Here is a 25,752-nt window from a genome sequence, read left to right as displayed (position 1 = left end):
GCCTCCTAAGCCATGGATTGTGAGGTTTAGTCTTTGCTGAAGTGGCTGAAAGCAGAGTTGTGCAGCGGATGCGTGCTGGGTCCATAACCCAGAGGTTGATGGATCGAAAACATTTTCGTCTAACCAGCTTTTTATAGCATTTAAGTGCGAACAAATATTTAAAAAAAATGCGTAGTTTCATTCCATGTGTAAGTGCCATTATACATTTTTTTTTTACCTCTTCCATCAGTTCGTATTGGTCATATTGATTACAAAGATCCCCACTGGCCTAAGACACTGGCCTCCTAAGCCATGGATTGTGAGGTTTAGTCTTTGCTGAAGTGGCTGAAAGCAGAGTTGTGCAGCGGATGCGTGCTGGGCCCATAACCCAGAGGTTGATGGATCGAAAACATTTTCTGCTAACCAGCTTTTTATAGCATTTAAGTGCAAACAAATACTTTTTAAAAATGCGTAATTTCATTCCATGTGTAAGTGCCATTATAATTTTTTTTTTTACCTCTTCCATCAGTTCGTATTTGTCATATTGATTACAAATATCCCCAGCGGCCTAAGACACTGGCCTCCTAAGCCATGGATTGTGAGGTTTAGTCTTTGCTGAAGTGGCTGAAAGCAGAGTTGTGCAGCGGATGCGTGCTGGGTCCATAACCCAGAGGTTGATGGATCGAAAACATTTTCGTCTAACCAGCTTTTTATAGCATTTAAGTGCGAACAAATATTTTTAAAAAATGCGTAGTTTCATTCCATGTGTAAGTGCCATTATACATTTTTTTTTTACCTCTTCCATCAGTTCGTATTGGTCATATTGATTACAAAGATCCCCAGTGGCCTAAGACACTGGCCTCCTAAGCCATGGATTGTGAGGTTTAGTCTTTGCTGAAGTGGCTGAAAGCAGAGTTGTGCAGCGGATGCGTGCTGGGTCCATAACCCAGAGGTTGATGGATCGAAAACATTTTCGTCTAACCAGCTTTTTATAGCATTTAAGTGCGAACAAATATTTAAAAAAAATGCGTAGTTTCATTCCATGTGTAAGTGCCATTATACATTTTTTTTTTACCTCTTCCATCAGTTCGTATTGGTCATATTGATTACAAAGATCCCCAGCGGCCTAAGACACTGGCCTCCTAAGCCATGGATTGTGAGGTTTAGTCTTTGCTGAAGTGGCTGAAAGCAGAGTTGTGCAGCGGATGCGTGCTGGGTCCATAACCCAGAGGTTGATGGATCGAAAACATTTTCGTCTAACCAGCTTTTTATAGCATTTAAGTGTGAACAAATATTTTAAAAAAATGCGTAGTTTCATTCCATGTGTAAGTGCCATTATACATTTTTTTTTACCTCTTCCATCAGTTCGTATTGGTCATATTGATTACAAAGATCCCCAGTGGCCTAAGACACTGGCCTCCTAAGCCATGGATTGTGAGGTTTAGTCTTTGCTGAAGTGGCTGAAAGCAGAGTTGTGCAGCGGATGCGTGCTGGGTCCATAACCCAGAGGTTGATGGATCGAAAACATTTTCGTCTAACCAGCTTTTTATAGCATTTAAGTGCGAACAAATATTTTTTTAAAATGCGTAGTTTCATTCCATGTGTAAGTGCCATTATACATTTTTTTTTACCTCTTCCATCAGTTCGTATTGGTCATATTGATTACAAAGATCCCCAGCGGCCTAAGACACTGGCCTCCTAAGCCATGGATTGTGAGGTTTAGTCTTTGCTGAAGTGGCTGAAAGCAGAGTTGTGCAGCGGATGCGTGCTGGGTCCATAACCCAGAGGTTGATGGATCGAAAACATTTTCGTCTAACCAGCTTTTTATAGCATTTAAGTGCGAACAAATATTTTCTAAAAATGCGTAGTTTCATTCCATGTGTAAGTGCCATTATACATTTTTTTTTACCTCTTCCATCAGTTCGTATTGGTCATATTGATTACAAAGATCCCCAGTGGCCTAAGACACTGGCCTCCTAAGCCATGGATTGTGAGGTTTAGTCTTTGCTGAAGTGGCTGAAAGCAGAGTTGTGCAGGGGATGCATGCTGGGCCAATAACCCAGAGGTTGATGGATTAAAAACATTTCTGCTAACCAGCTTTTTATATTATTTAAGTGCAAACAAATATTTTTTTTAAATGCGTAGTTTCATTCCATGTGTAAGTGCCATTATACATTATTTTTTTACCTCTTCCATCAGTTCGTGGTCATATTGATTACAAAGATCCCCAGTGGCCTAAGACACTGGCCTCCTAAGCTATGGATTGTGAGGTTTAGTCTTTGCTGAAGTGGCTGAAAGCAGAGTTGTGCAGCGGATGCGTGCTGGGCCCATAACCCAGAGGTTGATGGATCGAAAACATTTTCTGCTAACCAGCTTTTTATAGCATTTAAGTGCGAACAAATAGTTTTAAAAAATGCGTAGTTTCATTCCATGTGTAAGTGCCATTATAAAAAAAATGTTTACCTCTTCCATCAGTTCGTATTGGTCATATTTATTACAAAGATCCCCAGTGGCCTAAGACACTGGCCTCCTAAGCCATGGATTGTGAGGTTTAGTCTTTGCTGAAGTGGCTGAAAGCAGAGTTGTGCAGCAGATGCGTGATGGGCCCATAACCAGTTTGTACTGGTTGTGAAAGGTAGACAGTGCCCCAGTGGCCTAATGGATAAGGCACTGGCCTCCTAAGCCAGGAATTGTGGGTTCAAGTCCCATCTGGGGTGGTTGGAAACATTGTGGCCCAGCAGAAGCCTGCTGTGTCCATAACCCAGAGGTTGATGGATCGAAAACATTTTCGTCTAACCAGCTTTTTATAGCATTTAAGTGCGAACAAATATTTTTTAAAAATGCGTAGTTTCATTCCATGTGTAAATGCCATTATACATTTTTTTTTTACCTCTTCCATCAGTTCGTATTGGTCATATTGATTACAAAGATCCCCAGCGGCCTAAGACACTGGCCTCCTAAGCCATGGATTGTGAGGTTTAGTCTTTGCTGAAGTGGCTGAAAGCAGAGTTGTGCAGCGGATGCGTGCTGGGTCCATAACCCAGAGTTTGATGGATCGAAAACATTTTCGTCTAACCAGCTTTTTATAGCATTTAAGTGCGAACAAATATTTTAAAAAAATGCGTAGTTTCATTCCATGTGTAAGTGCCATTATACATTTTTTTTTTACCTCTTCCATCAGTTCGTATTGGTCATATTGATTACAAAGATCCCCAGTTGGCTAAGACACTGGCCTCCTAAGCCATGGATTGTGAGGTTTAGTCTTTGCTGAAGTGGCTGAAAGCAGAGTTGTGCAGCGGATGCGTGCTGGGTCCATAACCCAGAGGTTGATGGATCGAAAACATTTTCGTCTAACCAGCTTTTTATAGCATTTAAGTTCGAACAAATATTTTAAAAAAATGCGTAGTTTCATTCCATGTGTAAGTGCCATTATACATTTTTTTTTTACCTCTTCCATCAGTTCGTATTGGTCATATTGATTACAAAGATCCACAGCGGCCTAAGACACTGGCCTCCTAAGCCATGGATTGTGAGGTTTAGTCTTTGCTGAAGTGGCTGAAAGCAGAGTTGTGCAGCGGATGCGTGCTGGGCCCGTACTGGTTGTGAAAGGTAGACACTTCCCCAGTGTCCTAATGGATAAGGCACTCTCCTCCTAAGCCAGGAATTGTGGGTTCAACTCCCATCTGTGGTGGTTGAAAACATTGTGGCCCAGCAGAAGCGTGCTGGATCCATTACCCAGAGGTCGATGGATCGAAAACATTTTCGGCTAACCAGCTTTTTATAGCATTTAAGTGCGAACAAATATTTTTTTTAAATGCGTAGTTTCATTCCATGTGTAAGTGCCATTATACATTTTTTTTTTACCTCTTCCATCAGTTCGTATTGGTCATATTGATTACAAAGATCCCCAGTGGCCTAAGACACTGGCCTCCTAAGCCATGGATTGTGAGGTTTAGTCTTTTCTGAAGTGGCTGAAAGCAGAGTTGTGCAGCGCATGCGTGCTGGGCCAATAACCCAGAGGTTGATGGATCGAAAACATTTTCTGCTAACCAGCTTTTTATAGCATTTAAGTGCGAACAAATATTTTTTTTAAATGCGTAGTTTCATTCCATGTGTAAGTGCCATTATACATTTTTTTTTACCTCTTCCATCAGTTCGTATTGGTCATATTGATTACAAAGATCCCCTGTGGCCTAAGACACTGGCCTCCTAAGCCATGGATTGTGAGGTTTAGTCTTTGCTGAAGTGGCTGAAAGCAGAGTTGTGCAGCGGATGCGTGCTGGGTCCATAACCCAGAGGTTGATGGATCGAAAACATTTTCGTCTAACCAGCTTTTTATAGCATTTAAGTGCGAACAAATATTTTTAAAAAATGCGTAGTTTCATTCCATGTGTAAGTGCCATTATACATTTTTTTTTTACCTCTTCCATCAGTTCGTATTGGTCATATTGATTACAAAGATCCCCAGCGGCCTAAGACACTGGCCTCCTAAGCCATGGATTGTGAGGTTTAGTCTTTGCTGAAGTGGCTGAAAGCAGAGTTGTGCAGCGGATGCGTGCTGGGTCCATAACCCAGAGGTTGATGGATCGAAAACATTTTCGTCTAACCAGCTTTTTATAGCATTTAAGTGCGAACAAATATTTAAAAAAAATGCGTAGTTTCATTCCATGTGTAAGTGCCATTATACATTTTTTTTTTACCTCTTCCATCAGTTCGTATTGGTCATATTGATTACAAAGATCCCCACTGGCCTAAGACACTGGCCTCCTAAGCCATGGATTGTGAGGTTTAGTCTTTGCTGAAGTGGCTGAAAGCAGAGTTGTGCAGCGGATGCGTGCTGGGCCCATAACCCAGAGGTTGATGGATCGAAAACATTTTCTGCTAACCAGCTTTTTATAGCATTTAAGTGCAAACAAATACTTTTTAAAAATGCGTAATTTCATTCCATGTGTAAGTGCCATTATAATTTTTTTTTTTACCTCTTCCATCAGTTCGTATTTGTCATATTGATTACAAATATCCCCAGCGGCCTAAGACACTGGCCTCCTAAGCCATGGATTGTGAGGTTTAGTCTTTGCTGAAGTGGCTGAAAGCAGAGTTGTGCAGCGGATGCGTGCTGGGTCCATAACCCAGAGGTTGATGGATCGAAAACATTTTCGTCTAACCAGCTTTTTATAGCATTTAAGTGCGAACAAATATTTTTAAAAAATGCGTAGTTTCATTCCATGTGTAAGTGCCATTATACATTTTTTTTTTATTACCTCTTCCATCAGTTCGTATTGGTCATATTGATTACAAAGATCCCCAGTGGCCTAAGACACTGGCCTCCTAAGCCATGGATTGTGAGGTTTAGTCTTTGCTGAAGTGGCTGAAAGCAGAGTTGTGCAGCGGATGCGTGCTGGGTCCATAACCCAGAGGTTGATGGATCGAAAACATTTTCGTCTAACCAGCTTTTTATAGCATTTAAGTGCGAACAAATATTTAAAAAAAATGCGTAGTTTCATTCCATGTGTAAGTGCCATTATACATTTTTTTTTTACCTCTTCCATCAGTTCGTATTGGTCATATTGATTACAAAGATCCCCAGCGGCCTAAGACACTGGCCTCCTAAGCCATGGATTGTGAGGTTTAGTCTTTGCTGAAGTGGCTGAAAGCAGAGTTGTGCAGCGGATGCGTGCTGGGTCCATAACCCAGAGGTTGATGGATCGAAAACATTTTCGTCTAACCAGCTTTTTATAGCATTTAAGTGTGAACAAATATTTAAAAAAAATGCGTAGTTTCATTCCATGTGTAAGTGCCATTATACATTTTTTTTTACCTCTTCCATCAGTTCGTATTGGTCATATTGATTACAAAGATCCCCAGTGGCCTAAGACACTGGCCTCCTAAGCCATGGATTGTGAGGTTTAGTCTTTGCTGAAGTGGCTGAAAGCAGAGTTGTGCAGCGGATGCGTGCTGGGTCCATAACCCAGAGGTTGATGGATCGAAAACATTTTCGTCTAACCAGCTTTTTATAGCATTTAAGTGCGAACAAATATTTTTTTAAAATGCGTAGTTTCATTCCATGTGTAAGTGCCATTATACATTTTTTTTTACCTCTTCCATCAGTTCGTATTGGTCATATTGATTACAAAGATCCCCACTGGCCTAAGATACTGGCCTCCTAAGCCATGGATTGTGAGGTTTAGTCTTTGCTGAAGTGGCTGAAAGCAGAGTTGTGCAGCGGATGCGTGCTGGGCCCATAACCCAGAGGTTGATGGATCGAAAACATTTTCTGCTAACAAGCTTTTTTTAGCATTTAAGTGCAAACAAATACTTTTTAAAAATGCGTAATTTCATTCCATGTGTAAGTGCCAAAATAAAATAAAAATTTACCTCTTCCATCAGTTCGTATTGGTCATATTGATTACAAATATCCCCAGCGGCCTAAGACACTGGCCTCCTAAGCCATGGATTGTGAGGTTTAGTCTTTGCTGAAGTGGCTGAAAGCAGAGTTGTGCAGCGGATGCGTGCTGGGTCCATAACCCAGAGGTTGATGGATCGAAAACATTTTCGTCTAACCAGCTTTTTATAGCATTTAAGTGCGAACAAATATTTTTAAAAAATGCGTAGTTTCATTCCATGTGTAAGTGCCATTATACATTTTTTTTTTACCTCTTCCATCAGTTCGTATTGGTCATATTGATTACAAAGATCCCCAGTGGCCTAAGACACTGGCCTCCTAAGCCATGGATTGTGAGGTTTAGTCTTTGCTGAAGTGGCTGATAGCAGAGTTGTGCAGCGGATGCGTGCTGGGCCCATAACCCAGAGGTTGATGGATCGAAAACATTTTCTGCTAACCAGCTTTTTATAGCATTTAAGTGCAAACAAATACTTTTTAAAAATGCGTAATTTCATTCCATGTGTAAGTGCCATTATACATTTTTTTTTTTACCTCTTCCATCAGTTCGTATTGGTCATATTGATTACAAAGATCCCCAGTGGCCTAAGACACTGGCCTCCTAAGCCATGGATTGTGAGGTTTAGTCTTTGCTGAAGTGGCTGAAAGCAGAGTTGTGCAGCGGATGCATGCTGGGCCCATAACCAGTTCGTACTGGTTGTGAATAGTAGACAGTGCCCCAGTGGCCTAATGGATAAGGCACTGGCCTCCTAAGCCAGGAATTGTGGGTTCAAGTCCCATCTGGGGTGGTTGGAAACATTGTGGCCCAGCAGAAGCGTGCTGTGTCCATAACCCAGAGGTCGATGGATTGAAAACATTTTCGTCTAACAAGCTTTTTATAGCATTTAAGTGCGAACAATTTTTTTTTTTAAATGCGTAGTTTCATTCCATGTGCCATTATACATTTTTTTTTTACCTCTTCCATCAGTTCGTATTGGTCATATTGATTACAAAGATCCCCAGTGGCCTAAGACACTGGCCTCCTAAGCCATGGATTGTGAAGTTTAGTCTTTGCTGAAGTGGCTGAAAGCAGAGTTGTGCAGCGGATGCGTGCTGGGCCCGTACTGGTTGTGAAAGGTAGACAGTTCCCCAGTGTCCTAATGGATAAGGCACTCTCCTCCTAAGCCAGGAATTGTGGGTTCAACTCCCATCTGTGGTGGTTGGAAACATTGTGGCCCAGCAGAAGCGTGCTGGATCCATTACCCAGAGGTCGATGGATCGAAAACATTTTCGGCTAACCAGCTTTTTATAGCATTTAAGTGCGAACAAATATTTTTTTTAAATGCGTAGTTTCATTCCATGTGTAAGTGCCATTATAATTTTTTTTTTTTTACATCTTCCATCAGTTCGTATTGGTCATATTGACTACAAAGATCCCCAGTGGCCTAAGACACTGGCCTACTAAGCCATGGATTGTGAGGTTTAGTCTTTGCTGAAGTGGCTGAAAGCAGAGTTGTGCAGCGGATGCGTGCTGGGTCAATAACCCAGAGGTTGATGGATCGAAAACATTTTCTGCTAACCAGCTTTTTATAGCATTTAAGTGCGAACAAATATTTTTTTTAAATGCGTAGTTTCATTCCATGTGTAAGTGCCATTATACATTTTTTTTTTACCTCTTCCATCAGTTCGTATTGGTCATATTGATTACAAAGATCCCCAGTGGCCTAAGACACTGGCCTCCTAAGCCATGGATTGTGAGGTTTAGTCTTTGCTGAAGTGGCTGAAAGCAGAGTTGTGCAGCGGATGCATGCTGGGCCCATAACCAGTTTGTACTGGTTGTGAACGGTAGACAGTGCCCCAGTGGCCTAATGGATAAGGCACTGGCCTCCTAAGCCAGGAATTGTGGGTGCAAGTCCCATCTGGGGTGGTTGGAAACATTGTGGCCCAGCAGAAGCCTGCTGTGTCCATAACCCAGAGGTCGATGGATCGAAAACATTTTCGTCTAACAAGCTTTTTATAGCATTTAAGTGCGAACAAATATTTTTTTAAATGCGTAGTTTCATTCCATGTGTAAGTGCCATTATACATTTTTTTTACCTCTTCCATCAGTTCGTATTGGTCATATTGATTACAAAGATCCCCAGTGGCCTAAGACACTGGCCTCCTAAGCCATGGATTGTGAGGTTTAGTCTTTTCTGAAGTGGCTGAAAGCAGAGTTGTGCAGCGGAAGCATGTTGGGCCCATAACCCAGAGGCCGATGGATCGAAACCATTCTCTGAAACAAGATTATTTTTTGCATTGACGTGAGAACAAAAATTGTCTCTGTGTTCTGGCCCGTCGTCCGGTTATCCCGGCTAGTGGACCTAGGCAGTATCTTGACAGATATTAATAACGCACAACACTCAGGCAATAGATCATTACATTTCCTCACCAAATGAGCGGCATTTGGCTCTACTGCTTCCTAAGCGCCAAAGTAAATGAAACAGAAAATAATGGAATAAAAACATAAAAGTATACAAAATGTGTCTACCACACCTTAATCATCCAATTTGGACTATGTTATATACAGTGGGGCAAAAAAGTATTTAGTCAGCCACCAATTGTGCAAGTTCTCCCACTTAAAAAGATGAGAGGCCTGTAATTTTCATCATAGTTACACTTCAACTATGACAGACAAAATGAGAAGAAAAAATCCAGAAAATCACATTGTAGGATTTTGAATTAATTTATTTGCAAATTATGGTGGAAAATAAGTATTTGGTCACCTACAAACAAGCAAGATTTCTGGCTCTCACAGACCTGCAACTTCTTCTTTAAGAGGCTCCTCTGTCCTCCACTCGTTACCTGTATTAATGGCACCTGTTTGAACTTGTTATCAGTAAAAAAGACACCTGTCCACAACCTCAAACAGTCACACTACAAACTCCACTATGGCCAAGACCAAAAAGCTGTCAAAGGACACCAGAAACAAAATTTTAGACCTGCACCAGGCTGTGAAGACTGAATCTCCAATAGATAAGTAGCTTGGTTTGAAGAAATCAACTGTGGGAGCAATTATTAGGAAATGGAAGACATACAAGACCACTGATAATCTCCCTCGATCTGGGGCTCCACGCAAGATCTCACCCCGTGGGGTCAAAATGATCACAAGAACAGTGAGCAAAAATTCCCAGAACCACACGGGGGGACCTAGTGAATGACCTGCAGAGAGCTGGGACCAAAGTAACAAAGCCTACCATCAGTAACACACTACGCCGGCAGGGACTCAAATCCTGCAGTGCCAGACGTGTCTCCCTGCTTAAGCCAGTACATGTCCAGGCCCGTCTGAAGTTTGCTAGAGAGCATTTGGATGATCCCGAAGAAGATTGGGAGAATGTCATATGGTCAGATGAAACCAAAATATAACTTTTTGGTAAAAACTCAACTCGTTGTGTTTGGAGGACAAAGAATGCTGAGTTGTATCCAAAGAACACCATACCTACTGTGAAGCACGGGGGTGGAAACATCATGCTTTGGGGCTGTTTTTCTGCAAAGGGACCAGGACGACTGATCCGTGTAAAGGAAAGAATGAATGGGGCCATGTATCGTGAGATTTTGAGTGAAAACCTCCTTCCATCAGCAAGGGCATTGAAGATGAAACGTGGCTGGGTCTTTCAGCATGACAATGATCCCAAACACACCGCCCGGGCAACGAAGGAGTGGCTCCGTAAGAAGCATTTCAAGGTCCTGGAGTGGCCTAGCCAGTCTCTAGATCTCAACCCCATAGAAAATCTTTGGAGGGAGTTGAAAGTCCGTGTTGCCCAGCAACAGCCCCAAAACATCACTGCTCTAGAGGAGATCTGCATGGAGGAATGGGCCAAAATACCAGCAACAGTGTGTGAAAACCTTGTGAAGACTTACAGAAAATGTTTGACCTCTGTCATTGCCAACAAAGGATATAACAAAGTATTGAGATAAACCTTTGTTATTGACCAAATACTTTTTTTCCACCAAAATGTGATTTTCTGGATATTTTTTCTTCTCATTTTGTCTGTCATAGTTGAAGTGTACCTATGATGAAAATTACAGGCCTCTCTCATCTTTTTAAGTGGGAGAACTTGCACAATTGGTGGCTGACTAAATACTTGTTTGCCCCACTGTATATGTCCAAGGTCTTGGCTAAATGACTCTATCATGGCATTGTCTCTAATGTCATGTCTAGGGTGATCCTACTTGCAGGTGGGTAGTTAAGGCACTTGGAAAGACCAATGCTTACATTGGGCACATTACTGGGCTGACCTAATGAGTTCAGGAGAGGAGGCTGGGACTGGGCCCCCAGGATCTATTGCCAACTTTCCAAACATCGGAATCGCTTCCGTCCCACGGGTGATCCTGGTATAAGACCTCATTAGATCTTCCATTGCACGTGTGCGCCTGTGTACGTAGTAGGTGCACACAACAAGGGAAATAAGACCAAGGATAATGGTAACAGTCAGGATACTGTCCGGCACCGTCCAAGAGCGGGTGTCAGACCAATCTTTTAGTCTTAAGCCAAGTCGCTATCCTGCTGTTGTGTACAGCACCCTCACAGATTTGTTGGCTTTTCAGAAACGTCACAGGCTGGTGACATGTTTCTATGATCACCTTTTGTCCACCGACATAACTGGTGAAGTGTTTGATTGCCCAGACTGTCGACAGCAGAGCTTTTTCGCAGTCCGAGTATTGGTGTTCAGCAGGGTAGAGTGTTTTGCTCGCATAAGCTACCACACGTTTGTCTTGGTCGTATTTTTGGTACAACCCAGTGCTAAGGCAGTGCTCTGAGAAACCGACTTCCAAAAATAATGTCTTGTCTTTGTTGGGGTATACCAGGCCTTGCAAGCTGGTTTTTCAAGGAAGCCACTGCTTCGTTGTGAGTGACATCCCAAATTAAACATATTTTGTATTTATTTTTAGGGTTTAACAAGGCAGCTCACCTGTGACCTGTGGCTTGACATTAGATGCGGAGACTTCTATTACCCTGCAGACTATATTTTTGTTCTTCCCGCCAGAACAATCCACTGACAACGACCGACGAGTTGTGCGTTCCGAGATGCCTTTTGTTATTTGGCTGTGAAATTGCGCGATTCTTGCAATTCTCTTTCATCCTCTCATCAACTAGCTGTTTTTGCAGAATGTTAAAAATACGATAGTTATTCACTACTCATATTAACTAGGTGTTATATACATTACTTTAAGTAATTTATTTTTCAACTGCTTTTCACAAAGCAGCATGACATGCGGGCCCTAATAAGTTGTCAGAAGTGGGTTTCAAACCATGCCTTTTGTGGAATCTGCGAGTCACACAATGCTATTCTCAAACATACCTAATCAATTTGTTGTTTAACCTGCAGGAATATTTTCACATTTCTATGTCATGGTTAGTTCCTATGATAATGCAACTCATACATTTACATCTTTCAATACTTCTAAAATGGGGTCCAGGTTTAAAACAATTACAGGTTTAAAAAAATTACAGGTGCACCTTACTATCTTATACTATATCATAAATGGTCTTAACTAGAAAACACAGATTCTAGTTTTCATCCAGCTCACACAGATATCCGATTCAGCCTCAGAACCTCCTGTTTACACCTTCAAGGTGCCCCCCTCACACAGGAATACACACTCAGAGCCTTCGAGGCTTTTCTAAAAACTCCAATTGTTTCGCTCACCTCATTCATTTTTAAAAACTACGTTCGAGATGTGGTATCACCTCGGCTCGCTGCCTCTCAGATCAAAGGTGGGTCCATCTGCTCCGTTCCCGAAGTGTGGTCTCACAGAGATCCCAAGTTTGAGGGATCCCTGGTGCACCATTTACCCATGTCGTCAGGAGCGGTCACCAAGTCAAGATTCACATCCCCATCGCCAAATTTGGTGGCTAATTTCTTTAATATCAAATGAGGAGAGACAAACTTATCACACAAGTCAGAGTTATTCTTAAACTAAATCTTTATTTACTTATTAATAAGGGAGCAGGTCAATACAATGTATAATACATTTTGAAGTGTTGCATTTTGATTCAAGTGGGTCACTAATGTGGTAAGTGTAACACAACTCTTTGTTTGAGAGTCAATTTGTATTACATCACATAAATAGTACTTTCAATTCAGAGCCTGGATTTTCCCCCTGAGGCTAATATCCATATCATGATGAAATCAATATTTATTTTTGTATTTTTTATTTCACCTTTATTTAACCAGGTAGGCAAGTTGAGAACAAGTTCTCATTTACAATTGCGACCTGGCCAAGATAAAGCAAAGCAGTTCGACACATACAACGACACAGAGTTACACATGGAGTAAAACAAACATACAGTCAATAATACAGTATAAACAAGTCTATATACGATGTGAGCAAATGAGGTGAGATAAGGAAGGTAAAGGCAAAAAGGCCATGGTGGCAAAGTAAATACAATATAGCAAGTAAAACACTGGAATGGTAGATTTGCAATGGGAGAATGTGCAAAGTAGAAATAAAAATAATGGGGTGCAAAAGAGCAAAATAAATAAATAAATAAAATACAGTATGGAAAGAGGTAGTTGTTTGGGCTAAATTATAGGTGGGCTATGTACAGGTGCAGTAATCTGTGAGCTGCTCTGACAGTTGGTGCTTAAAGCTAGTGAGGGAGATAAGTGTTTCCAGTTTCAGAGATTTTTGTAGTTCGTTCCAGTCATTGGCAGCAGAGAACTGGAAGGAGAGGCGGCCAAAGAAAGAATTGGTTTTGGGGGTGACTAGAGAGATATACCTGCTGGAGCGTGTGCTACAGGTGGGAGATGCAATGGTGACCAGCGAGCTGAGATAAGGGGGGACTTTACCTAGCAGGGTCTTGTAGATGACATGGAGCCAGTGGGTTTGGCGACGAGTATGAAGCGAGGGCCAGCCAACGAGAGCGTACCGGTCGCAATGGTGGGTAGTATATGGGGCTTTGGTGACAAAACGGATTGCACTGTGATAGACTGCATCCAATTTGTTGAGTAGGGTATTGGAGGCTATTTTGTAAATGACATCGCCAAAGTCGAGGATTGGTAGGATGGTCAGTTTTACAAGGGTATGTTTGGCAGCATGAGTGAAGGATGCTTTGTTGCGAAATAGGAAGCCAATTCTAGATTTAACTTTGGATTGGAGATGTTTGATATGGGTCTGGAAGGAGAGTTTACAGTCTAACCAGACACCTAAGTATTTGTAGTTGTCCACGTATTCTAAGTCAGAGCCGTCCAGAGTAGTAATGTTGGACAGGCGGGTAGGTACAGGTAGCGATCAGTTGAAGAGCATGCATTTAGTTTTACTTGTATTTAAGAGCAATTGGAGGCCACGGAAGGAGAGTTGTATGGCATTGAAGCTTGCCTGGAGGGTTGTTAACACAGTTTCCAAAGAAGGGCCAGAAGTATACAGAATGGTGTCGTCTGCGTAGAGGTGGATCAGAGACTCACCAGCAGCAAGAGCGACCTCATTGATGTATACAGAGAAGAGAGTCGGTCCAAGAATTGAACCCTGTGGCACCCCCATAGAGACTGCCAGAGGTCCGGACAGCAGACCCTCCGATTTGACACACTGAACTCTATCAGAGAAGTAGTTGGTGAACCAGGCGAGGCAATCATTTGAGAAACCAAGGCTGTCGAGTCTGCAGATGAGGATGTGGTGATTGACAGAGTCGAAAGCCTTGGCCAGATCAATGAATACTGCACAGTAATGTTTCTTATCGATGGCGGTTAAGATATCATTTAGGACCTTGAGCGTGGCTGAGGTGCACCCATGACCAGCTCTGAAACCAGATTGCATAGCAGAGAAGGTATGGTGAGATTCGAAATGGTCGGTAATCTGTTTGTTGACTTGCCTTTCGAAGACCTTAGAAAGGCATGGTAGGATAGATATAGGTCTGTAGCAGTTTGGGTCAAGAGTGTCACCCCCTTTGAAGAGGGGGATGACCACAGCTGCTTTCCAATCTTTGGGAATCTGCCAATCTTTTTGGAATAGAACAGGGGACAAACGTTTAGGCTTCTACATTGTGACATCATTAAAATACTCCTACTACAATGTTAAAACATTCTACAGTGTGACATTATTTCATTGATATCATGAAACAACTCCTTCATGTATGTATTTTCAGAAATTTGATCAGAGATCTTTTATCAGAGTATCTCTCGTCACAGCTACGAGATTTCTTTCCCGTGTGTGTTATCTAGTGTTGTACCAGGCTGTTTGACTGAGTAAAACTACTCCCACATTGATTACAGGTATAGGATTTCTCTCATGTGTGTGTTCTCTGGTGTACAGTTAGATAGCTAGATGTAACAAAACTCTTCCCACATTGATTACAAGTATAAGGATTATCTCATGTGTGTGTTCTCTGGTGTACAGTTAGATAGCTAGATGTAACAAAACTCTTCCCACATTCATCACAGCAATAGGGTTTCTCTCCCATGTGTGTTCTCTGGTGTGATATCAGGTTGCTTAGCTGAGTAAAACTCTTCCCACATTGAGTACAGCTATAAGATTTCTCTCCTGTGTGTATTCTCTGGTGTATCTTCAGATGGCCAGATGTATCAAAACTCTTCCCACATTGAGTTCAGCTAAAAGGTTTCTCTACTGTGTGGATTCTCTGATGATTTTTAATGCCTGCTGGTGAGGTGAACCTCTTCCCACAGTCAGAGCAGCGGTGAGTTCTCTTCCCTGTGGATCTCTTCGGTGTATCTTGAGGTATTCTAATGTGGAGAGACTCTTCTCTGCCTGATAAGCATCATAACGTTGTTGAGGCTCCCCAGAGGATCCACGATAGTCACGTCTCTTTCCTGTGTGAATGACAAAGTCAGACAGATGGTTGAAGGCCCACACCAGCAGAAATCCACTGTAAAAGGTAATACCAACAGCGTAACCATGATGTTGTACAACAATTGAAGTCTGTAACGAATGTAATGACTGTTTGATATTTGTCTTAAAATGAGCAAGAAGAGTCATATTTTGTCTTGTTTTCACATTAGTACTAACATCGATGATTGTAGGCTAGAAATAAGTTATTCATGTTGTTGAAATTCTAAGCAGTGTGCCAGACGACTTTTGGTCTCCAATATGGGCCCCTTTCTGTGTTTGCGAAAATTGCCGCACGATGGTGATGCACCTCCCTGCTAATGAGGAAACCACTAGTTATGGATCTAGTTTATGTTAAATGGTGAGAAAATATGAAGTTTTTCACAATGTATTCTGAATGTGAATAGGGGAAAACTTATGGGAGTAACCTCCATTTCCAGGTTGCTTATGAGTGCATTTCACACTGCTTTGGATTATAATTGTAAGGCTTGTTTGAATGTCCTGCTTAATATAATGTTTGTGTCATCATCGCAAATCAATCGCTTTGACCTTAAAAAACACTTCAACCAGTAAAATACTCTTTGGCTAGCTTTTCCATCAGCCTGACAATGAGGGTTTGTACAGTTTGCCAAATTGGCCAATAACTTCACCTAACAACAAATATACCTATGTAATGAATGAAGAAGCACTTTGGTTGTTGTTGCATGACATACATAGTGTACTCTAGGACCCATAACAATAACATAGACCTACTGTAGGACCAATAACTTCACCTAACAACAAATATAGGAAAATAGCTCTGTGTGTTGTACAACAGCCTTTCCATCAAGGAACATGATGTTGGATCCAACATAGAGCACGGCATAACTGTCTTTACCAGAGTAATGAATGAAGAAGCACTTTGGCTGTTGTTGCATGTCGTGATGTTTGTCATGTGATTGTCATTCAGAAAATGATTCCCTGGATCAGCTGATGATAGTTGAACATGTGACTGTAACTAAACAGCTACAGTATTAACAATTATGTGTAATTATTGAAGAACCACGTTAATGACAGTATACATTTGGGTGTTGTCAATAAAGTTACCCTCCTACTTTTTTCAATTTCAGCCTGAAGACATACCCAAATCTAACTGCCTGTAGCTCAGGTTCAGAACCAAGGATATGCATATTCTTGATTTCATTTGAAAGAAAACATTCTGACGTTTGTGTAAATGTGAATTGAATGTAGGAGAATATAACACAATAGATCTGGTTTAGATAATACAATGACAAAACCATAAGTTTTTTTTTTTTCATTTTTATTGTTGTATCATCATCTTTAAAATGAACAAGACAAAACAAACATTCAGATAGGATGATGGGGACAATTTCAGTGAAAAACAAAAGTGGGCAACAGTACTTGTGCAAATTTTCAGAATGATAACTTCCAAAATGAGTGTGCTTACATGACATCTATCATGAAGTTACCCAGGTGTCCCACACAAGTAGCTCAAATGTACCCAAGTGGCCAAATTGGTGAAGTTTTACATTTTGAATGGAATAACTATATACAGAATACCAAAATGGTATTCTAACACACCACCCCAAAAAATTTAAAATAAAAATATTTTACAAAATAACACTTTCAATATTTGGAAGACCCTCAGTCCTCTACACAATATTGTGCTGCTGATGCCAGGTGCCATAGCAGTCTCTTTCTGCTGTAAAGCAGAGGGTCACCAAGCATGTGGTGCAGGTGATGGGGGACTTCATTTTGCAAAGAACACAGCGACGCCTCCGTGCTGTGCGCTTTTGGCCCTGAGGCACATCCATGCCTGCAGAAATAAATTTGGGCAGATGAACACCACTTGTGGCAGGAGCTGGATGAACCAGCTTCTGTGGGGGATGGACACCTTGGCACTGGGGGCTCCCATTCGGAGTCAGTGTCACTGTGAAAGAACATTTTCAGTTAGAATAGTTTCACATATGAGCCCTGTAATAACAGGTATAATAAACACATATTATACATGTATATTATACATATATATATACATATATATATACACACATATATATATATATATATATATATATATATATATATATATATACATATGTATATGAATATATTTATATAAATATATATATATACACATATGTATATGTATATATATATATATATACACATATGTATATATATATATACATATGTATATGTATATATATATATATATACACATATGTATATATATATATATACATATGTATATGTATATATATATTTATATAAATATATACATATATATACGTATATATTTATGTGTGTGTATATATATATACGCATATGTATACATATATACATTATATATATATATATATACATTATATATATATATATATATATATATATATATATATATATATATATATATATATATATATATATATAGAGAGAGAGAGAGAGTGTACAGGGAACATAAATTGGAATATATTATTATAGACCTGCTAGATCTACTGTCTCATTTATATTATGACAGACCAGCTAAATCTACTGTCTATTTTATATTATGACATTTCAGCTAGATCTACTGTCTCTATTATATTATGACAGACCAGCTAGATCTACTGTCTTTATTATATTACAACAGATCAGCTGTATCTACTGTCTCCATTTCACTTTGGCCATTGTTGTGGGCCTGCCCTCCCCTCAACAGCCTCAAATAGGCTATTTCATTTCACAAATATTATTTCATATTATTAATTTCAAACAACGGCATTGGCATGAGAAAAACTTACCAGTCCAAAACGATGTCCTCTCCGTTCCAAAAATATTCCTCCATTTGGGAATCGCTAAATGAATCGTCCTCCAACAATCTCTGTCTCATTCTCCCGATCAATTGCTTCTAAAATTGTGTGTACATCTGTATATCTAGACTTAGATTTAGCTTTCCCTGACTTAGTCGCCAAACTGATTGATATATAAACAGCTGAAGACGCGCTTTACCAAAACAACGCTGTGCGTAACATGCTTAGCTCCTTCCGGTATGAAACTTCAATAGCAAATGACCCTCTTTACAGCGGAGTTTACGACATGGGATGGTCTTCCAACACATAAACATTACATATTGCCGTTTACCTCAGCTCATTGGCTATCTACCCAGCTAGATTTCAAGACGATCAGTGGTCATTGGGTTAAAACACAGTCAATCAACGAAACAGCGGTCATATCATTGGTGCACAATGTCTTCAAATCAGTTTATTTCAGTCAATACGCCCCGCGAAATGACCCATCAGGTTTGGTTGTGTTACAAACAAACCAGTTGATTGCAATGAAACCAAACATGACTGGAAAAGTCACGTTTCGTGTGTGTATTTACATAGAATGTGTCGTCGAAAATGGAATGAGACGGAATTCACGACAAGCGGTTCACAAAATGTTTTGTGTTAGGCTATAAAAATAGATTTTATCAAACAAAAGAACATTCATTGAAGATCGTCAAAGGTAAACAATTTATTTTATTGCAGGTTGTGATTTTGTTACGCCTGTGCTGATAGAAATAGCTGTTTTTTATGGGGCTCTATCCTCAGATAATTGCATCGTATTCTTTCACAGTAAATCCTTTTTAAAATCTGGAATAGCAAGATTCTAGGCTTTCGAAACATGTGAGACACTTGTATTTTCATGAATGAATTCATGTAGCGATCACCGTATGTTGTCGAATTTAATTCCGCTAACGGGTTCTGTGCACAGAGAGGTTATTAAGGTGACTCTCGGTTAGAACCATTGGATTTTACAAACTCTGAAATTATTTAGGATTTCTGTGCCCATGAAAACTGTTTTCCCAACGTAATACAGTGCCTTGCGAAAGTATTCGGCCCCCTTGAACTTTGCGACCTTTTGCCACATTTCAGGCTTCAAACATAAAGATATAAAACTGTATTTTTTTGTGAAGAATCAACAACAAGTGGGACACAATCATGAAGTGGAACGACATTTATTGGATATTTCAAACTTTAACAAATCAAAAACTGAAAAATTGGGCGTGCAAAATTATTCAGCCCCCTTAAGTTAATACTTTGTAGCGCCACCTTTTGCTGCGATTACAGCTGTAAGTCGCTTGGGGTATGTCTCTATCAGTTTTGCACATCGAGAGACTGAAATTTTTTCCCATTCCTCCTAGCAAAACAGCTCGAGCTCAGTGAGGTTGGATGGAGAGCATTTGTGAACAGCAGTTTTCAGTTCTTTCCACAGATTCTCGATTGGATTCAGGTCTGGACTTTGACTTGGTCATTCTAACACCTGGATATGTTTATTTTTGAACCATTCCATTGTAGATTTTGCTTTATGTTCTGGATCATTGTCTTGTTGGAAGACAAATCTCCGTCCCAGTCTCAGGTCTTTTACAGACTCCATCAGGTTTTCTTCCAGAATGGTCCTGTATTTGGCTCCATCCATCTTCCCATCAATTTTAACCATCTTCCCTGTCCCTGCTGAAGAAAAGCAGGCCCAAACCATGATGCTGCCACCACCATGTTTGACAGTGGGGATGGTGTGTTCAGCTGTGTTGCTTTTACACCAAACATAACGTTTTGCATTGTTGCCAAAAAGTTCAATTTTGGTTTCATCTGACCAGGGCACCTTCTTCCACATGTTTGGTGTGTCTCCCAGGTGGCTTGTGGCAAACTTTAAACAACACTTTTTATGGATATCTTTAAGAAATGGCTTTCTTCTTGCCACTCTTCCATAAAGGCCAGATTTGTGCAATATACGACTGATTGTTGTCCTATGGACAGAGTCTCCCACCTCAGCTGTAGATCTCTACAGTTCATCCAGAGTGATCATGGGCCTCTTGGCTGCATCTCTGATCAGTCTTCTCCTTGTATGAGCTGAAAGTTTAGAGGGACGGCCAGGTCTTGGTAGATTTGCAGTGGTCTGATACTCCTTCCATTTCAATATTATCGCTTGCACAGTGCTCCTTGGGATGTTTAAAGCTTGGGAAATCTTTTTGTATCCAAATCCGGCTTTAAACTTCTTCACAACAGTATCTCGGACCTGCCTGGTGTGTTCCTTGTTCTTCATGATGCTCTCTGCGCTTTTAACGGACCTCTGAGACTATCACAGTGCAGGTGCATTTATACAGAGACTTGATTACACACAGGCGGATTGTATTTATCATCATTAGTCATTTAGGTCAACATTGGATCATTCAGAGATCATCACTGAACTTCTGGAGAGAGTTTGCTGCACTGAAAGTAAAGGGGCTGAATAATTTTGCACGCCCAATTTTTCAGTTTTTGATTTGTTAAAAAAGTTTTAAATATCCAATAAATGTCGTTCCACTTCATGATTGTGTCCCACTTGTTGTTGATTCTTCACAAAAAAAATACAGTTTTACATCTTTATGTTTGAAGCCTGAAATGTGGCAAAAGGTCGCACAGTTCAAGGGGGCCGAATACTTTCGCAAGGCACTGTATAAGGAGACACTAAATGGTATGTAGTTAGAGTGCATTTCAGAGATCTGAATACAAAAAAAACTGTACTAACAGGAAAATAACCGAAACCACAAGGCCAAATCTACATTGGAGGAGCTTACCAAGATGACATTGAATGTTCCTGAGTGGCCTAGTTACAGTTTGGACTAAAATTGTCTTGAAAGTCTATAGCAAGGCTTTAAAATGGCTTTCTAGCAATGATCAACAACCAACTTGACAGAACAGGAACGATTTTAAAAAGAATAATGCATATTCACATGAAGATCTGTTGCCTATTGGATGACGTCACGACTTCCCATCAAGCCAACTCCTTGAAGGCCTTACTATTAGAGGTCGACCAATTAATCAGAATGGCCGATTAATTGGATATTTTTGGACACCTTTATTTAATCTTTAATTAACTAGGCAAGTCAGTTAAAAACACATTCTTATTTTCAATGTCGGCCTAGGAACGGTGGGTTAACTGCCTCGTTCAGGGGCAGAATGACAGATTTTCACCATGTCAGCTCGGGGGACCCAATCTTGCAACTTTACAGTTAACTAGTCCAACGCAATAACAACCTGCCTCTTGTTGCACTCCACAGGGAGACTGCATGTTACGTAAATGCAGTAAGTCAAGGTAAGTTGCTAGCTAGCATTAAACTTATCTTACAAAAAACAATCAATCAATCATAATCACTAGTTAACTACACATGGTTGATGATATTACTAGATATTATCTAGAGTGTCATGCGTTGTGTATAATCTGACTGAGCATACAAGCATACAAGTATCTAAGTATCTGACTGAGCGGTGGTAGGCAGAAGCCGGCGCGTAAACATGAATTCAAACAGCACTTTCGTGCGTTTTGCCAGCAGCTCTTCGTTGTGCGTCAAGCCTTGTGCTGTTTAAGCCTATCAACTCCCGAGATGAGGCTGTTGTAACCGAAGTGAAATGGCGGGCTAGTTAGCGCGCGCTAATAGCGTTTCAAACGTCACTCGCTCGTTCTGAGCCTTGGAGTGGTTGTTTCCCTTGCTCTGCATGGGTAAGGCTGCTTCGAGGGTGGCTGTTGCCGTTGTGTTCCTGGTTCGAGCCCAGGGAGGAGTGAGGAGAGGGACGGAAGCTATACTGTTACACTGGCAATACTAAAGTGCCTATAAGAACATCCAATAGTCAAAGGTTAATGAAATACACATGATATAGAGAGAAATAGTCATAGAATTCCTATAATAACTACAACCTAAAACTTCTTACCTGGGAATATTGAAGATTCATGTTAAAAGGAACCACCAGCTTTCATGTGTTCTCATGTTCTGAGCAAGGAACTGAAACGTTAGCTTTCTTTCTTGGCACATATTGCACTTTTACTTTCTTCTCCAACACTTTGTTTTTGCATTATTTAAACCAAATTGTACATGTTTCATTATTTATTTGAGGCTAAATAGATTTTATTGATGTATTATATTAAGTTAAAATAAGTGTTCATTCAGTATTGTTGTAATTGTCATTATTACAAATAAAATACAAAAATTGGCCGATTAATCGGTATCGGCTTTTTTGGTACTCCAATAATCGGTATCGGCGTTGAAAAGTCATAATCGGTCGACCTCTACTTACTATGACATCCTCACTCCTTCTAGTTTGTAGTTGTCTAAAAAAAACACTATTTTGCCCAAAACATTTATTTGTTTCCCTTGAGTGTATTTATACTTTACTGTATCTATATATCACTTTCAAACAAGAACATTTTAAAAATCACTGTAGGACATCATGAACAATTCCTACAGTACAAAAACATATTCAAGTGTAGAATGCTCTTTTAAAAATCACACATTAGTTCAACAACTGCAGAGTTTGTGTCCCTGTTTTATAAGATAGTACTCACTGTATTTACTGGTGTTAATCAGATCTCCAGTCTTCTCTTCTTCGTCCTCCTCTAATGTGACAGTAATCTCCCCCTCTTCATCCTTCATTCCAAAAACGTCTTCATCTTCTTTCACTTCATCCTTCACTCCAAAAACTGCATCTTCCTCCTCTTCTTTCACAGTAACATCCTCCTCCTCTTTCACTCTGAAGGTGTCTTTCTCTTCTTCTTTCACGGTAACAACCTCGCCCTCTACTTGTTCTTGTATTGTAACAGCCTCCTCTTCCGCCTCCTCTTTGACGAGACCCTCTTTCTCCGTCCAGCAGACCTCTTCTTTAGAAGGAGAGAAGCTTAGTGAACTCATGGTCGGGGATAATTGCTAGTTAGCATTAGCGACTAGATTAGTGCTAACTTAACCAGCCAGCTAACTGACTTACAACGTGAATATTACATTAAATGGGGTAGCTAGTTGTTTCCACATAAGTATGTTTAAATCATAGTGGCAAATAAACCACGAAATTGTCCCAAAGAACTTGAATGTTCCGACTTTGTTATCTGGCGAGCTACAGAGGTGGCTGTAGTTGTAGAAGAAGCGTTCCGTCCACTAGATTTTACGTCACAGTAGAAACATCGCCTGAAAGACACATATCGCCATCTGCTGTCTGGAGGCGGGAAACGCAGTTGAGGAGGGAAAACTATTTTTCTTTTCTACATTGAATTATAATATTATAAAGCAGTTTAGGGAATCGTTTTTTTCCTCGCCATTAATTAATAATATTATATCAACACGTACAAAGAGCAACACGTGTTGTTTGATTAGTTCAGATTGTTTATGAGAATTCAAAACAAACTCTACATCTACTCCACATCTGTATTTCTGATTCAGTCAAATAACTAGATATCAAAATAAGCACCTAGTTATTGATACCCTTGATAAAGATTAGCAAAAATTACTGTATAAAATAAATAAACTTAACCCACTACCAGGATATTTTAGCCCAAAACCTGGTTACCTCTCTGCTGGTAGGCTGAAACTTGGCCATAAGTGGATCTTCCAGCAAGACACATCAACATCCACAAAGAAATGGTTAATTGGGCACAAAATCAACATTTTCAATGGCCATCTCAGTCTTCGGACTTGAACTCCATTGAAAACCTGTGGTTTGAATTGAACAGGGCAGCCCACAAGTGCAGACAAAATAAATCAAGGACCTGGAGAGATTCTGTATGGAGGAATGGTCTACGATCCCACCCAATGTGTTCTCGAATCTCATAAACAACTGCCTGGCCAGTTGAACCTCGATCTTGGGTGCAATGTTCACGTTTCCGCACTGACTGACTGTGCGGAGGCTCATTGATTTAATGTTACGTTAGCCTACATGCTATACTAGCAAAAAATAATATTGTATAGCTGTATTCTGTATTAGCCACGACTTACCGTTCAGTTGGAAGTTGTTGCTCCTCCGTCTGTAATTTTCTCGCCAGATGTTTTTGCAAGTTGCAATCCGTTTTTTGTTGATACAGCCTAGTCTTTATATCCGAAAATAATAATTACTTAATTACATCAAGCTTCCCAATGGTAAAATGTTTGATCTAATTACATCAAGTGTTCCAATGGTAAAACGTTTGATTTAATAAAATGTCCATAATATCTACATTAATATTGGATTGATCATGTTTCACAATATTCCTAAACATAAAAATATATTCTCGATCTCCTATTGTGTTATTGACTGAATGTTTGTTCATGTGTAACTCTGTTGTTGTTTTTGTCGCACTGCTTTGCTTTATCTTGGCCAAGTCGCAGTTGTAAATGAAAACTTGTTCTAAACTGCCTACCTGGTTAAATAAAGGTGAATAATAATAATAATACAAAAATGTAGGAGCAGTATAAACCTTGTCTGTTCATTATATACATCTACATGATGTATTGTTACACCATGTAGGAGCAGTATATACCTAGTCTGTTCATTATATACATCTACATGATGAATTATTACACCATGTAGGAGCAGTATATACCTAGTCTGTTCATTATATACATCTACATGATGAATTATTACACCATGTAGGAGCAGTATATACCTAGTCTGTTCATTATATACATCTACATGATGAATTATTACACCATGTAGGAGCAGTATATACCTAGTCTGTTCATTATATACATGATGTATTGTTACACCAGAAAATGGAAAATTATATTATTTTATACTGATACAATTTCTCAGAAAAGGAGATTTAGTTTAACATGTAATTCTCAAAAGGTAGGGGTCTGAATTATTGCCTCCCATGTTTTCAATACTCCAGCTCCCTCCTCTTGAGAGGATAACGACACTCAAATGTTTTATGAGATTATTGAATACATTGGGTGGGATCTTGTAGCCTAAATCCTGCCTGATGTTACTGCTGTTCGTAAAACCATTGACATACGTTAGCCTACTGTAACCACACACAGACAGGGTGTGTGTGTGTGTTAAGGTTGGGCGATTGTTGAAAAGCCTACATCGCCCGATTGCGCCCCATAGCTTGTCTTGACTTGGGACTTGAGTGCTAAGACTTGAGACTTACTAGTGAATTGTAAAACAATGACTTAGTCCCACCTCTGGTATATACTGTATTCTATCCTATTCTACTGTATCTTAGTCTATGTATTGCTCATCTCATATGTCTATACTGTATTATATTCTATTCTACTGTATCTTAGTCTATGCATTACTCATCTCATATGTATATACTGTATTCTATCCTATTCTACTGTATCTTAGTCTATGTATTGCTCATCTCATATGTCTATACTGTATTATATTCTATTCTACTGTATCTTAGTCTATGCATTACTCATCTCATATGTATATACTGTATTCTAGCCTATAGTACTGTATCTGTCTATGTATTACTCATCTCATATGTATATACTGTATTCTATCCTATTCTACTGTATCTTAGTCTATGCATTACTCATCTCATATGTATATACTGTGTTTTATCCTATTGTACTGTATCTGTCTATGCCGCTCTGACATCGCTCGTCCATATATTTATACTGTACTGTAGCATTTTGTTAGATATTACTGCACTGTTGGAGCTAGAAACACAACCATTTAGTTAGATATTACTACACTGTTGGAGCTATGAACACAACCATTTAGTTAGATATTACTGTTGGAGCTAGGAACACAACCATTTAGTTAGATATTACTGCGCTGCTGGAGCTAGGACCACAACCATTTAGTTAGATATTACTGCACTGT

General features: G+C 39.9%; 1 protein-coding gene and 2 non-coding genes across 4 annotated transcripts; 2 read left to right on the top strand and 1 right to left on the bottom strand.

The window, feature by feature from the left end:
- The first annotated feature begins 2,623 nt into the window (after positions 1-2,623).
- On the top strand, positions 2,624-2,696 carry trnar-ccu (transfer RNA arginine (anticodon CCU)). Its single transcript has one exon. It is a non-coding gene; the product is annotated as a tRNA-Arg (tRNA).
- A 4,398-nt stretch (positions 2,697-7,094) lies between these two features.
- trnar-ccu (transfer RNA arginine (anticodon CCU)) lies at positions 7,095-7,167 on the top strand. Its single transcript has one exon. It is a non-coding gene; the product is annotated as a tRNA-Arg (tRNA).
- A 5,140-nt stretch (positions 7,168-12,307) lies between these two features.
- On the bottom strand, positions 12,308-23,104 carry LOC139413178 (mitotic apparatus protein p62-like). 2 transcript variants are annotated; one of them, XM_071160276.1, is made up of 2 exons: positions 22,520-23,104; positions 12,308-15,165 (listed from the first exon to the last, which is right to left on the bottom strand). In XM_071160276.1, exons 1-2 carry the CDS (start codon positions 22,860-22,862, stop codon positions 14,960-14,962), a joined length of 549 nt encoding a protein of 182 aa, XP_071016377.1. In that variant the 5' UTR covers positions 22,863-23,104; the 3' UTR covers positions 12,308-14,959. The 2 variants fall into 2 exon arrangements, with proteins under 2 accessions (XP_071016377.1, XP_071016376.1); XM_071160275.1 differs by lacking the exon at positions 12,308-15,165 and adding an exon at positions 16,465-17,111 and having other exon boundaries at positions 22,520-23,081.
- Positions 23,105-25,752: the final 2,648 nt, after the last annotated feature.

Source organism: Oncorhynchus clarkii, chromosome 7 (genome assembly GCF_045791955.1).
Source record: "Oncorhynchus clarkii lewisi isolate Uvic-CL-2024 chromosome 7, UVic_Ocla_1.0, whole genome shotgun sequence".
In the NCBI taxonomy this organism is placed as follows: domain Eukaryota; kingdom Metazoa; phylum Chordata; class Actinopteri; order Salmoniformes; family Salmonidae; genus Oncorhynchus; species Oncorhynchus clarkii.
The sequence above is the reverse complement of the archived record's forward strand: the minus strand, read 5'-3'. Positions and strand labels throughout refer to the sequence as shown.

Excerpts from the sequence above, each read along its gene's own strand:
- LOC139413178 (XM_071160275.1), bottom strand. The coding sequence starts at position 22,862 with ATGAGTTCACTAAGCTTCTCTCCTTCTAAAGAAGAGGTCTGCTGGACG. Across the intron at positions 17,112-22,519 it reads GATTAACACCAGTAAATACA|TGACACTGACTCCGAATGGG; the intron begins GTGAGTACTATC and ends GTTCTTTCACAG.